The sequence below is a fragment of the Squalius cephalus genome (assembly GCF_949319135.1).
Source record: "Squalius cephalus genome assembly, chromosome: 3".
Taxonomy (NCBI): domain Eukaryota; kingdom Metazoa; phylum Chordata; class Actinopteri; order Cypriniformes; family Leuciscidae; genus Squalius; species Squalius cephalus.
In genome coordinates this window covers 29,459,658-29,475,012 of record NC_137124.1, presented here as the reverse complement: position 1 = coordinate 29,475,012, position 15,355 = coordinate 29,459,658, and the positions used below count along the sequence as shown (strand labels likewise).

General features: G+C 38.0%; 1 protein-coding gene across 3 annotated transcripts in view; it reads right to left on the bottom strand.

The window, feature by feature from the left end:
* The window catches only part of phkb (phosphorylase kinase, beta), a 67,556-nt gene that overhangs the window by 26,009 nt on the left and 26,192 nt on the right, over positions 1–15,355 (bottom strand). For all 3 annotated transcript variants that reach the window (XM_079867057.1, XM_079867056.1, XM_079867058.1), the window contains 7 exons: positions 14,681–14,744; positions 11,920–12,015; positions 10,064–10,261; positions 5,900–5,957; positions 4,985–5,062; positions 3,854–4,012; positions 3,009–3,103 (listed from right to left, as the gene is read on the bottom strand). In XM_079867057.1, coding sequence (XP_079723183.1) covers positions 3,009–3,103; positions 3,854–4,012; positions 4,985–5,062; positions 5,900–5,957; positions 10,064–10,261; positions 11,920–12,015; positions 14,681–14,744 — 748 coding nt within the window. The remainder of the gene's footprint in view (positions 1–3,008; positions 3,104–3,853; positions 4,013–4,984; positions 5,063–5,899; positions 5,958–10,063; positions 10,262–11,919; positions 12,016–14,680; positions 14,745–15,355) is intronic.

Here is a 15,355-nt window from a genome sequence, read left to right as displayed (position 1 = left end):
TTCACCATTTGTAGTGTGTTTATTTGTGGTGTGTTCTGGAAATCCCTCGGGGTGTTTAGGAAGTGACTCAGCCCAATGAAAAAGACACGCAGACAGGAGATTTCACGTGGAACGAGTTGCGTCCAATCCCCATAGTCCTAAACTCAAACCCCAAACAATCACTTCCAATAAAACATACCGCAGTAACATCCTGTGTTTTCACATTAAAAGACACAGTTGTTGAGAACAGCCAACCAAACAATGGGACTGAACTGGAATACATTTGTCTTAATGCATCAAATTAAATATGAATCAGAGAAATAGAGCGCCTTCAAAGCTAAGTAGGCCTCTTTCCCTGAGCTTGTGTATGTGAGCGAGGGAAGCATTTCAAAAGCTGTTCTCTGTGTTTAAAAGGCAAAAAGACGAGGCTGCTTCCTGCACCTTGGCTGCTCTGCTGAACAATCGTTTCTAAATTTAAACTGAGCTCCATCTGTGCTTTGTTGAAAGAGGGTACATCCATCAATCAGGGAAAAGAGCCCGTCTAATCTCTGAGCAAGGACATGGTTCAGAATGAAGATCTGCCTTCATACTGGGGACAAAGTATGGGAGATGTTAGGAGGACAAAGTGTAGGCTGAGAACAACTTATGCATAAACACAAACTGGCAATCATATTCAATCATGTAGTGCATGAGTACTCACATAAATATTGCATAAAGGTGCTCAAAGACAGGCCGTAATATATAGGCAAACATAACCTGACACTTCATATGGCTACATCCAATCCACAAACATACACTGCTGCACATGCACACATCACATAAACAGCAGTCACGGCAACGTGCCCCTTTAGCCAGTGTAGCCTTTGATCCAAAAGCAAAGAGACAAGCACATTTACGCATTACTGTGCAATATGCAGTGCCCTCCTTCAAAGCAGCATGGCTCCTCCCACTCTCCCATGCAGCGGTGCAACACTCATGAATAAAACACTGCCTCTGATTAAACAAACTTGCACTTCCAAGCCAACACTAGTCAAATTACAGCTACATCTCAACTAGGACTGGGGTTATGCAGGGTGATTTTGCTGGCAATATACAATTAAAGGGACAGAGTTATATAAAAAAATGTCCTGGCTCTTCCAAGCTTTATTATGGCAGTGAATGGCTGTTTCTGTTTTGAAGTCCATAAAAGTGCATCCATCCATCATAAAAGTGCTCCACACGGCTCCGGGGGGTTAACAATGGCCTTCTGAAGCAAAGCGTTTGTGTAAGAAAAATATTCATATTTAAAACTTTATAAACTATAATCACTAGCTTCCGACAGACGGCCTTACGCATCGATTTACGGTGGAAGACTAACCCCTGACCCGACGCACAACGTAGCGACGAACGCGGAGGCTCAGAGGAAAGAGCAAAACATTTCTATATAATAGAAGAGGAGCTTCAGTTTGTTGCACAGCCCTATTTGTTTAAACCGCGAGAGGCATCTAAGCTTACGATACTCCTACATCCTACGTCATACATGTGTCACAAGTTACTCTTGTGGCGTAAGTCGACTTGCGTAGTATGCGTACGGTCGTCTGGTGGTATAAATATATATATAAATAATAAATACTTCAGGTATGTAAATAAGACACATACTTGTATACATGCTAATGAAGCTCGCTCAGCACTTATCTCAGCCTCTTTGTTAGCTTTTATTGCACGCATGAGTCACCATTCTCACTACAATAGAAGTGTCAGACGTTTTGAAAGGAAGTGACATTTCTGATAGCTCCCTGGTTCCTCACATACTTATATGAAGTCTGCATTCAGTAGCTAGCGCTATGTTAAGTATGAAGACTATGATAAACACCCCTTCTTTGTAACAAGACTGCTGCTTCCCAACAGCCACAGACATCACATTAGAAAATTCTAATCTAACAGTCATGAAGCAAAACCAGTGAACCATTTACAGACCAGGGCTGACACCACAGATTCACAAAAAAAAAAAAAAAAAATTACAAAATCTTAAATAGATTCATACACCACTATTCAAAAGTTTGGGGTTGTTTTTGAAAAAGTTATGCTCACCAAGGCTGCATTTATTTGACCAAAAATACAGTAAAAACTATAATAGTGTGAAATATTATTACAATTTAAAATAACAGTTTTCTATTTAATTTTTTTTTTTAATTGTCATTTATTTCTGTAAATGTCAAAGCTGAACTTTCAGCATCATTCATCCAGTCTTCAGTGTTACATTATCCTTCAGAAATCATTCTAATTTGCTGCTCAAATAACATTTATTATTATCATCAATGTTGAAAACTGTTGTGCTGGTAAACATTTTTGTTTAAAGCCTTTTTTTCAGGACGCTTTGATGGATAGAAAGTTCAACAGAACAGTATTTATTTGAAATAGAAATCAATATAAATGTCTTTACTGTCACATTTGTTGAATTTAATACATCCTAGCGGAATAAAAGTAAAAGTTTATTCAGAGGAAAAAAATCTTACTGGTGCCAAACTTTTGAATGGTAGTGTATACTTAATATAATTATCAACAGATTTACCAGCAGGGTTGTGTGTTAATAAAGTTGTAATGTGCTTTTTACTAGATGAAATGTGATGAAAATGTTTGTTTGTTTTTAATTTGCATGTGCATTTTTCAACCCGTTCCACTTTTTGTCAGGGCTCCGACACAAACCCTGAGTAAAACTGGATTGAGCAGATGCTGTATTAAAAAGCGATACTGCAGACTGTTTACAGAGACAGATGAGGGAGTACTGTTCTAGCTATGAAACAGCAGGTGTTCGTAGGTTTCTCTTATCAAGAACAGTGTGATCTGTCTCAGCACTAACAGATCTGCTAGGAATGGATCTGCAAAACAAGTCAGCTGTAGGGGACTGATACGGAGATGTGAAGAAAAGCCTAAAACAAATTATGCATGAGGCTCTGAGAGATTAAATACACAGGCAATTCATATGTGTGTTTACAGGATAGATTTTAGTATTCGCGTAGTTGGCTGAAGAGAGACGGGATGCAGCTCACCTGATTGGAGTATCGCATGCTGACGTTCCTCTGATCCTCTCGGGGCACATAGCGATGGATGGGGTCGATGTCCTTTGGGCTGATCAAACCATCCACTGAACAGCAAACACAGAACGGAAACCAATTACTGTTTTTCAGTTCACATAAGCTTTGAAACAAATCTCTGTATTTTTAACCCAGACAAGGTTTTCGATTTGAAAACAAGCCCTTAGCATAGATTACTAATACTGTATCTCTGCTGGTCTGGATTTTACTGCAAAGCATACACATGAATCATTGCTTACAATATGAATCACTCTGGGTGTGCAGCATGGTAATAACATTGCAGAAAATACAATATTTTTTGTGGGGAAAGTCATGTTAATAGTTAATAGGGATCGTTATTAGACTTAGAATTTATTTGCAGAAAATCAAACTTGATGTGGCACGATCAGTCAAGAGCTACGGTGGAGGAGAAGATTAATGAATAATGACTTCCATTTCCTGTCTGTTTCTCACAAAAATGGCTACAGAAGACTTGAAAAATAGTGCACAAGTCACCGAAAGGACATGAAGTTGAATAAATGCTAACAATTTTTCACACAAACACTGTGATTCATAAAAAACATTTGTTGACCTCTACTAATATGGTCCCATTGTTTAGTTTGGTTCATAAACCATTTTGTCCACAGCTTTCAGAGGGATCCCAGTGGTTTCGGCTCTCTTTCCTTTTGAGGAATATGAGCAAATGGCATAAAGTCACTACATGAATAAATAAAAGAATATCTATGTAAACTCTCTCAGTGCATGTCTGTGTTGTGTGAAGCAGCCCTGACCCCTGGGCTCTGGATGGATCTGAAACTCACCCAGCAGCTTAGCGATGTTATACAGGGCCTGTCCCCAGAGGAACAGCATCCCATCACGCCCCGAGTTGCTGGGGAAGCGCTTCTGGCTGCCATGTTTCTTCTGTTCAGCCTCTACAAAGTCTGCTGGCACGTAGAAATACTTGGGAATAACAGCGTGCCCTGCGGAGAATCAAATTAGACAAAATTCAAAGAGTCCTAGGGTGTCTTCTGTACATATATGAGACAGTTCTGATTTCTGAAGGATCATGTGACACTAAAGAGTAATGATGCTGAAAATTCAGCTTTGCCATCACAAGAATACATTACATTTTAATATATATTAACATAGAAAACTGTTATTTTATACCACAAACTTTTTGAACAGTAGTGTATAGTAACAGGTGTGGAACTTTTGGAACTTTTTTTGTTTGCCAGAGAAGAAATAAAATAATTACCTGGCCAATTTGCATGGAATGTAAAACACATATTCAGTGCAACAGCAGTACAACTTGCTTGCATGATTTTGCTCAGAAAATTTACTAATGTTACTGCTATTCATATTGGATGTCAGTTCTGTTATTTAGATATTGCTAATGACTATTTACTTAATAAATATGTAAAAAAAGATGAAGAGATAAATCCATGCAGAAAAAAGCAGCAAAAAGGCTGTCAGCACAATCCAGCCTAGCTGTAAATTCACCTTTTCTCTGTCAAGCATAATTTAGTCGACTAAGCCAAGCTCTCATCTACAGTATATTGGTGAGGCCCACTGTAAGCAAATGAAAAGAGCTGAACTAGTTATTAAGTTGCTTATTGTGGTTATACTTCTGAAGAGTGCTGGTCTGAAGAACTGTCAGACAGCATGAGAGATGTTTTTTTGTCTGCCTGTGGGGAATCGACGGTGTTCTGGTCTGTTTAAATAATGAGCATCTCCTCTGTTGTGCACTTGACTGAGACGCGTCTAAGGAAATCACGCAGCGAGGGAAAGATGAATACGAAAGGACCACTCTAATAAAGAGTAATGGGAAAATAACACTCATTGGCAGCGGCTGGAGGACAGTGGCAGGCAAGCAGAGTCCATCACAACGTGACATGCTTTGACAGTTTGTCCTAAAAGATGTGCGTATGCATGTGTGTGTGTCCAGAAGTTACCCTCAAAAGACTGGAAGATGACAGCCTGTAGCAGTTCCTCGTACTCTTTGACTTGAGCAGGATTTCCTCTAAACACACCTGAACAATAGGTCAACAAAAGAGAAATTACAAAACACTCCATCCCCATCCTCCAGGTAATACTGCTCAGAGACGGGACAATTATACAGGTGGCTCTGATTTCAGCAAGCTCAGCATTTACATGCAACACTCTAAAAACGTTTGCAAAATTTACAGAAAAAGTGTGTAAAAAAGCGACAGTAAAAACCTATTAATTGATTAACTGTAAGTAATAGTTTAACATCGCGAAGTAAAATACTGTCCAATTTATGGCTTTTGCAAAGAAAAACTATGAACTACCATATTCATGGTGAAAAACAGTAAAAGCCATAAATTGGGAAAAGACATTCCCAATTTTTTTCTTTCTTCTTTCTGTTGTCAGTAATGTACATTAGGGAGTTTTGCATTACATTCTCTTAAATTAATGTTTATTGATTTTTTTTTTGTGTCATGTGTGCTACCCTAATGATGTTTTGTCTTTGTGCGAATGACCCAGTAGGGCGTTTGGCCATGTAATGGCCATGTTTTATGGACAGGCAACTTACAATGAACTGTGATTTATCATGTGGCTTTCTGTGGTACCATCTGTGTTATTATGGTGAGTATTAGTACAAAAGCAGGTATTGGTACTTAAAGTAGACTGGTATATTAACGTTACATCACTTAATGAAATATACAGTTTTAAATTGCAAAATATACAGGCACCAATATGCAATATCTGACAATACAGCTGACATTTTTTTACTGTAAATTTAACAGTGAAACATAAACCACGCTATTATATGCACAATACAATACAATACAATACAATACAATATATTATTATAGAGCCTACAATTTATTATCCATGAATCTTACCGTCAATCATCATATAGATGAAAAAAATGGGAAACTCGCACTCAATCCCATCAAAGAGCTGAAAAACATCACAGGGCAGAGAATAAGACACCAGATGCATGAGGAGCCATTACTTAAACAAATCATGTAAATATTCAAGAACATGATACCAGTTCAAACCTGTTATTGTTACCTGTGCAAGGTAAATATGTACATGAATTCCTCAATCTGCCTGTGTGTAATATGCAATAAAATTGTAGAAATAAAATGAGCAAACAAAAATAAATAAAAATCCCACATTATTAAATGAACAGTACATTTGGAGTGCCAAACAACCTGTAATTTGACTGACTTTGACTGCAATATGTCACCTGCAGCAAAATGCAGATATATAATATAGAAGCCCTTCAAAACATTGAGAGGAAATGCCAGACAACCTCTGTTTTCCAGTTACGAAAGTTCAGGAAAACAGAAAACAATTATGTTGAAGTAAAGTACAGCAGTCAAGCAGAAACTCCATTAAAAAGCCATAGTGCTCCGTCTCTGTTTCCCAAGAGCAGAGCCATGAATCACTTGGGTTTGAAATTAAAATCAACTCACATGTAGAGATGGGTTGTGAGTGTGAAAATGCAATAATTAATTCAAAGTATGTGACTGCAGCTTGTTTTATCAAATTCATTTAGAAGTATAAGTCAACATTTAAGTGCCTACAGATGCTGTGTTAAAATTAAAGCCTTTCCTCTCAAACAGGAATTTAAAATTAGGGCTACATGTGCACATGTGTGGGCAGATTGAGTTTACTTAGGGAGTAATCCATCAAAAACATTTGTATCAATATCAAACCAAATAAACAGGGATTAACCAACAATTTTGTGTGGGCATATTTGTGCCCATGGAGCATTCTGATGTTGTTTTATTCCGCTCAAACATACCACATTTAGCAACCCACTTTTTCAGGGTGCAATTAAAACTTAAAGCTCATGCATTCACAATATTCTCACTATTCATGACATGAAACGTTCGTAATACAATTCCGTGATCCTCTTTTCATCGCTGCCAATTATATGACAACCTCAATTTGAATGATCTGTCTTTAGAAAAGGAAATCTTGTGAGCTGCTTAAGAGGTACAAAATCTAAAGCACACTTTGATGGCTGACAGGGAACAAAATGTCTCTCAACCTTTCCCAAATGTAATTAAGACTTCTCTATCTCCGCTAGCAATCTCGCAAGACAATTGCTGTGGTATTAGGAGATAAGAGTGAGAGATTAGGATGTAATGAAATAAAGGCTGTTAATTGGACTGGTCTCGCATCATTGGCATATCGCATAAAAGCTGTTTCAGGGCAAAAACAGGGTTACTTGTATAGACATTTTCTAAAACAGAGAAAATAACTAAATTAATCTACTTTCTAACTAACAGTTTAAAATCATCTGATTTAAAGGACCATTTTTCAATACTTAAACGTGGTTTCTTAACACAAGTTGCGCCAAAAGCCTAACATTAAACCCTGAAAAACTAAAACTAAAATCCACTTTGTCTTTTTTTCTCAATATCAATTTCTATAACAAACCAGAGAGAGAGAGAGAGAGAGAGAGAGAGAGAGAGAGAGAGAGAGAGAGAGAGAGAGAGAGAGAGAGAGAGAGAGAGAGAGAGAGAGAGAGAGAGAGAGAGAGATGTGGGGCAGACATATTAAAATAAATGTCTCCTGGGTGGGAAAGAGCAGACACTGAGGCCTACTCACAGTAAACAGAAGGAGTCTCAGGGGTCTTTGGCTTCACTTACTACAATTACTTAGTGAGACTATATCATTCACCAGAGGAAATTCAGTCACTATGAGACATTCAGGCTTGAAATCCTCTGTCATCATAACTTGGTTATGGGTTCAACAGAATGGAAACTCCAACCAGGCAGAAGAGTTTGTATTTGTCTGAACATGACAGGCTGATAACATAAAGATATCAAGAACATAATTCATGGCACAATGATTTAATGTATCTTAAAACATAATAAAAACATAAAATGGCATTACAATCCCTTATAAGAAATTGACTACTACACAAACAAAAATACTGTGCAGGGAACATGGGATACCACGACTATTTTTAAAAACAACATCCAAACAAGCGTATATCAGGCCTGTCTATTGGCTGGTTTTTGAGAGGTTTTGAGACCTCTCCAGCAAACCATCTTGTTTAAGCAGTTTGTTTTTAATAAAAGTGGGCAGATCGTAATACCATGGTTCTGAATGATTGGCGTAATTATATACTATCACATCTATTTCTTTGACGGTTCTACAAAAGTACACCACCGTTCAAAAGTTTGGGGCCGGTAATATTTTTTTTTAAAACATTTTTTAAGAAGTCTCTTATGCTCAACAAGCTTTAATTAATTTATCAGTAAAAACTGTAATATTGTGAAATAATGCAGTTTAAAATAACTGTTTTTTACAATCCCATTTACAGAAAAGTTTGGACATTTTGTAAAATGCAATAAAATCAAAGATATGCATTTTGTTAATTCTTTTTTTTTTTTTAAACAAAAGTACAAAGGAAAGTTTTCAATGTTTTCACTGACCAACTTAATTGTAATTGATGGCTGCAACAAGTGGAATTTTTGGCCAGTCTCGCCTGCTACAAGACAGCTGCTCAACAGTCTGTGGTCATCATTGTCTGATTCTCCTTTTCATGATGTGTCATATAGTTTCAATAAGAGACAGATCTGGACAACAGGGATGTTAGTCAAGCACATCCCTTCTACGGTGTAGAGTGTCTAGAAACCACTCTGTTTTAGAAATGTGCAGAATGAAGCCTTGCTTCCAAGGAAAGATGCCATCTTGATGGCAAAAATGTCTCTGTACAATCCCAATATACGCCTCTACGTCATTGATACCTTCACACATTTGCAAGTCACCCATACACTGATGAATCTTCATTCCATGACAGATGTTTGCTTTTGCATCAACCGCTGATAAAAGTCTGGATGGTCCCTTTTGTCTTTGGGACTGAGAATTCCAAAAATTGGTGAGCCATGATCCATCTTTGCTTGCAAAGCTCCTTTTACACCCAAACATGATACCATCACCTATTACAATTTCACCTGCAAATTGTGGACTGTTTCAAAACAGTTTAACTTGGATATTCTATAATCTTTTCACTTTTATTTTGCCTCTGTCCCAACATTTTTGGAGTGTGTTGCAACCATCAAAATCAAAATGTGTTTATATAGATGTAGAGAATTAACACCCAGATTCTTGATTTTATTGCATTTTACAAAATGTCCCAACTTATCTGGAATTGGCGTTGGTCATTTTTATTTAAATGTAATTTATTCCTGAATTTTCAGCATGATTACTCCAGTCTTCAGTGTCACATGATCCTTCAGAAATCATTCTAATATGCTGATTTGATGCTCAAGAAACATTTCTGTTATTATCAATGTTGAAAATGCTTGTGCTGCTTAATATTTTTGTGAAAACCTTCATGAAAAAAGTTCAAATGAAAAGCTTTTATTTTAAATAATAATTAAAGTATTCATTTAATTTAAAATAAACAAACAAACAAATAAATAAATAACTTACTGACCCCAAACTTTTGAATGATAGTGTACATAAAGGAATAGCTTGGTGCAGCCATAGTTTCACAGCCTACAACACATGAGAATACCATGGTACTTTCTTGTTTGGGTGAATTAAGTAATTAGGTTAATGTACTGTATTGATGGAGCATTTGGCCTGACTAAGAGTCCTTTTCTTTTTTTCTTCTCATTTCCTTCTACTTGTAGGAGGTCAGCTCTGGCAGCTGATGTGGTGATAGCTGCGGGTTAAATCTCCCCCTTTCAGATTTCAGATTCAGACACAGCGTGTTTCCAGGCTAATTCTGGACTTAATATCCTCACGGTCCAACCCAATCAAATTGGATTTACCCACAGCCCTCGTATTCTCCTGAGAGATGAATAAATAAACAAATCTGCACCAGATTAAAAGATGCGTATAAAAATGCCTGAGTGCCATTTATTAGATCTGTCGCTAACCTTTATAGCAAAATCTCTGTTTCTCAAATAAAAGGGCTAAACCTGAGGCTAGTCATAACTCATCCCAAATATGGGGGAAAAGACTCTTTTCATTTTCCATTTCCTTTCCTTCCATTTCTTTTTCATTTCAGCTGATATACTAACCACACTCACCTTCATCTCAGCAGGTTTGTAGTGCCTGCGGTTCTTGTCTTCATTGGTCGTTCTGTAGCCGTCCCGTAAGAAGCGCTTGAAGCCATACTTGCCCTTCAGTTTGCGGACTATCTTGTCCAGAGTCTGGGAATATAGAGCATCATCATCCACGGCGAACGCTGGGTAGCTGATGCAGGGCAGGAGGGCCGAATCAGTGTTCTAGATGATAAGAGCACTTGCATTAGAAACAGACATTGAGCGACTCACTGCTCCTCTATTGAATTTGCCTTCCATCAGGAAATATCGAGGGAACCCAGGGTTAAGTGACCACTCTCTTCCTGAGAATGGGCTATTTTTCTACATTAGCCTCTGCAGTTTTAATAACACATTAGTCAGATTCATGAAGAAGCTTTAATACATGCAATACATAGCCCTATACACTTCAAGCCACAGAATAGAACAACCTCACTCAACTTACAAGAGAAGAACATTTTTGCATAATACACTGCCTTAATTTGGCTTAATTATGCTAATTTACCTGTTCTTTGACAGATATCACTTTGTTCTCCATTTAATTTAGCACAGAGAAGAATGTGAACTATGCAATGCTAATGGATATAGCGAAGGACGGGAAGGACAATCTTTGAGTTGATGGATGCAGCTTTCTCTACAGATGCTATTATAGGGGTCATATCACAAGAAATTAATTTTTTCTTGACAATTCAAATTAAAAGAGTTTGATATACTATGAAAACATAGTACATGTACTAGTTTCAGTATAAAAGAAACATTTATCAAAACTAAGTTTTAAAAATACTTGGGTTTCTTAAAGGTTGTATCAGCGATTTCAGGCCCAAACATAAATGATCACATTCATCTAATCTTTCCTAACGATCCGCTAGCTGCCCGCCCCATAAGCAGGCCGTCAAAACAAAAACGCGTCTCTGTAGGCAGCCTAGGCTCTGAGATCTGCACACAAAAACAGTTGGTATCACCAACCACTCAAAACCAAAATAAATAGTGTTCCAGTGAGGTTTTGCGCTTGTGCACGGCTGCACGCGAAGTCGGAGAACACCTTTATTTTACTGTCTATGGAGAACACAAGTGCAAAACCTCACAACACCCACCCCCTGTCGTGATTGGTTGGAACACTATTTATTTTGGTTTTGAGTGGTTGGTGAAACCAACTGTTTTTGTGTGCAGATCTCAGAGCCTAGGCTGCCTACAGAGACGCGTTTTTTTGACGGCCTGCTTATGGGGCGGGCAGCTAGCGGATCGTTAGGAAAGATTAGGTGAATGTAATCATTTATGTTTGGGCCTTTTTTGGGCCTGAAATCACTGATACAACCTTTAAGTCAGAAAAGCAAATGCATTAACGCACACCTCACTCCATCAAAACACCCTCTCCTTCAATCCTCCCAGCTACAGAAGACACATCCCATCCACCTGCAGAATCATATCTATCTTCCTTAATGTCAGATCAATGGTGTAGCACATTCCAGCAAGGCAAAGAGCTTTTCTAAACCATTTAGTGCTGCGCTAAGCTAGTATGCTAAATTGTTAGCTTGCTAACTGGAGGTTAGGCTTGCCCCCAAAAGGTCTCAGCAAAAGGAATGGCTTTTGAACTCTGTTACTCATTTCATATGCAAAGAGGCTGTTTACATTGACATCTACAGGCATAGTAGAACAATTCTAAGGTGGAGAATGGTTATGAAAAACTAAATTACAAATGTTTTTCATGCAAGAAACCTAGACTAACAGTACAGTAAATGGACCTCAGGAAAGAAAAAAAAATCCTTAAAAAAAGTATGATACGACCCCTTGAATAATGGATCAGTAGTTTTTACTGTATATGCAGAGTAGGCAAAAGAACTCACATGGGAACGAGACTCCCTCGGCAAGAGAGAGCACAGAGTCTGTCTGTTCCTGTTATGAGCATCCAGATCCACAAAAATGACTGACCAGGAGCATCCCTGCAGGGCAGAAGGAAAACAAACATCACAAATCAAACATTATAATGTCCTTCTCTTAAAGGGTGGAATTCAGCAGTGTCGGTTACAGGTGATAATAGGACTACAAACACTACAGACACAAATCAAGATTTGCTTAAAAATGTCATATTGGAAATGTAAAGGTCCATGTCAGTCCTGCAAGGGGTCTCCTAAAATCAAACCAATCCTCCTTTCCATAAAACCACATAATCATGCTGCTCATATGCAGCATTTACCAAATTTACCATCAGATTTCAGAGATTACTTTGGGTTGAGGTGTGTCACAGCAACAGTCCCACATCGGTGCCTGAAAAACCTTGAAACCACCAACCTCACTATCCCCAAATGAGATTCACAATATAAACTTAGCTGGAAGGCACAGTCTACACCAGCCTAGACAGTGAGTGCCACACACTTTTAAAAATACAAAAATACACACACACACACACACACACACACACACACACACACACACACACACACACACACACACACACACACACACACACACACACACACACACACACACACATATATATACAGTATAGTCTTCTTAGTCTTATAGCAGCTTCTTAGTCAACAAGGGCCATCCAATCAGAACAAACTATTTCTTCTGTTTTCTCTGTATTCCTCTCACACCACTCCATTTAAACTGAGAGCAATTTCGCTTCTGCGTGCCTAGACCGATTATACAACAAGCACCATTTTGTGGCACATTTAGCTCATCTAGAGAAGCTAACAAAGAAACAAAATGCCCATACGAGCTTCTGAACCAACAATTTATATGCTGAGAGGAATTGTAATGTAAATGACTGTGAAGAGTGTAAGAATGGGAGGCGTGCCAGTGATATGTAGACTCCAGCAGAACATGCCATCATCTACTGAGTGAGATAAGAGCTGACTTTAGCTAACCTTGAACATTTAGCACTAAACAATTTAAATCTAAGTGTGGATGTATGTCTATATATAGATACATATCTGTAACATTTTATTGCACAAAACTATAATTTTCATCGTGTGCAATTTTTTGGACAATATTAAAAATGCTCATTTGTGTTCCAAACCCAAAGATGAACAAAAGTCTGCATAGGTTTGTAAAAACATGAGGGTGATTAACTGATGACTGGCTTTTTTATTTTTTAATAAAAATCAATGTGGGTGAATTAAAAAAAACAACAACAACTTATTGGTGTTGTTTTTAGCATGCTGAAATTTGCTATGTGACATTTAGCATTCTAAAGACAGAATGCTGTCAGCATGTTAAATATATATTTATAGTCACCTCTCTAAACGATGTTGGTAGTTGGATGACTAGTTGACAAGTTGACCATCCAGTACTTCCAAGAGCTAACCAAGAGAATTTGTAAAATGGTTTCAAAATGATGGTGCTTTAATTAAAATCAGAAACCTGAGGAATATGTAGCTTAACATATGGTGTTTAAGATCTACCTGCTTTTATCCTGCTCTGACAGCTCCTGTTCCAAAGAAACACATGAAAGCGCCAGCTCTGCAGTCCATGCTGAGAGTTAGTTGAGGAAATGGAGCGTGAGAGCCATCATTAATAACATAACCCATGTGATGACACAGCACGCCTTCCATCCAACTGAGAGACACATGGCAAAGCCAGCCATTTGAGTCCTCCATTAATTCAAAACAACACTGTCTACAGCAGTCACTTCCATAAAGTCATTTCATACCACAACATGTTTCCTACTAATGACAGAACACAGAGAGCCACATTAGGCAGAAAAAGGCAAACTTGGCAAAAGGTCAAAACAACAAAACTAAAGTGTCCAAATAACTACACCATATTTCTAAATCTGGTCTGTCCTTCTATTAAACTGAGAAACAACCAAGGTTACCAATGACTTAATAATCCAATCCGAAGGGCCTTCATCTGTGTGTGGATGGGGGTGATGGAGGGGGAGGGGAAGGGGGATGAAGGGGTTTCCAAAATGGATGCACTTTGAGGATGTTATCACTTTTCCGGTCCATTACCAAATATAATGGATGTGGCCCACTGCCATCTTGATTTTCCCTCAACACCAAAACAAATTAATCCCACTAATGACCACTCCAAAAAGAAAAGAGAACCAAAATCAGATAGAAGGAAGAAGTATTCGCCATCCATTAAAGTTGGAATTCTGACAAAACAGATAGCTCAAATACAATCTGACCCAATAATCTTGATCACTTTGTTTCGATTCTCCCTTTGCTTTGGACACATTTATGCAAGGAATTACATCCCTATGCAGGAGCAGACACATTTATTATTATAAAGATGAAGAGAGCTGTTAGTACATTGCGTCCTTTAGCTGTTTTTAACCACTAATATGCTTTTATGGACATTAAAAAGTTCCTCAAAAAGCATTCATTATTCCTTGATTAAAGAAGCAGTTCATCAAACAATTTAAATTATGTAATTCTGTAGACTTTATTATAGTTTCTGTAGTTTGACAGCCACTGGTCACCAAACCATTTTGTTGAAAAAGATCAGTTTAGACAATCTGCAAAATACCTCCTGTTGTGTTCCACAGAAGAAAGATAATTAAACAGGTTTCAAATGACATTAGGGGAGAAAATGATGACAGAATTTAGATTTTTGTGTGAACTATCCCATTAAGCAGCCAAAAGACATCAGCAATACCTGATTTCCAAAGAGGTTGAATCCATTGATGGCTTCCAGAGCTGCTTTGGCTAGTCCCAATGAGCTAGAAGAGAATAGAACAGATTCACAGTAACATTGAGCACCTCCATTTTAAGACAAATGAATATTGCACTTGCTATTTGAGAACTTTTCCCAAACAGAGAACTAAGCTCTCATTAAATACAGTTCTGTTCCAGGTGCCTACTTCCAAAGCTGTTTTCATCCATGAAAGACTCCTTTGAGGTTAAACAAAGCTAATAATTTCTGTCATTTTTGCTTCTTCAGCCACTCACTCTTGTGAAGAATACGATTAGAGTACACGATTAGAGCTAGGGGTGCTGAGCAATAAATAAATAAATAAAAAACGCCCAATTGCTCTCTGTGAGGAAAAATCAATAGTGAAAATGCAGAAAACGAGCAAACTGAAAGGCATTGGGGGTAATTCTAAATTGAAAAGAACATGGTAGAATCCAGGTCTGGTCCGTGTGTCCCTCCCCAACCAAACCATCAGCTATGATTACAATCAAGGTAGAGGCATTATTGATTTCCTGCTTGGATAGAAAGCAAATGGGCTCAGTCCCAGATATATTGGTAAAATCTGACAATAGCTGCTTTTCCACCGTTGGGCCAAACTGTTCTCTTTACTTAACCGTTCCATTCTGTGCCGATCAGGAA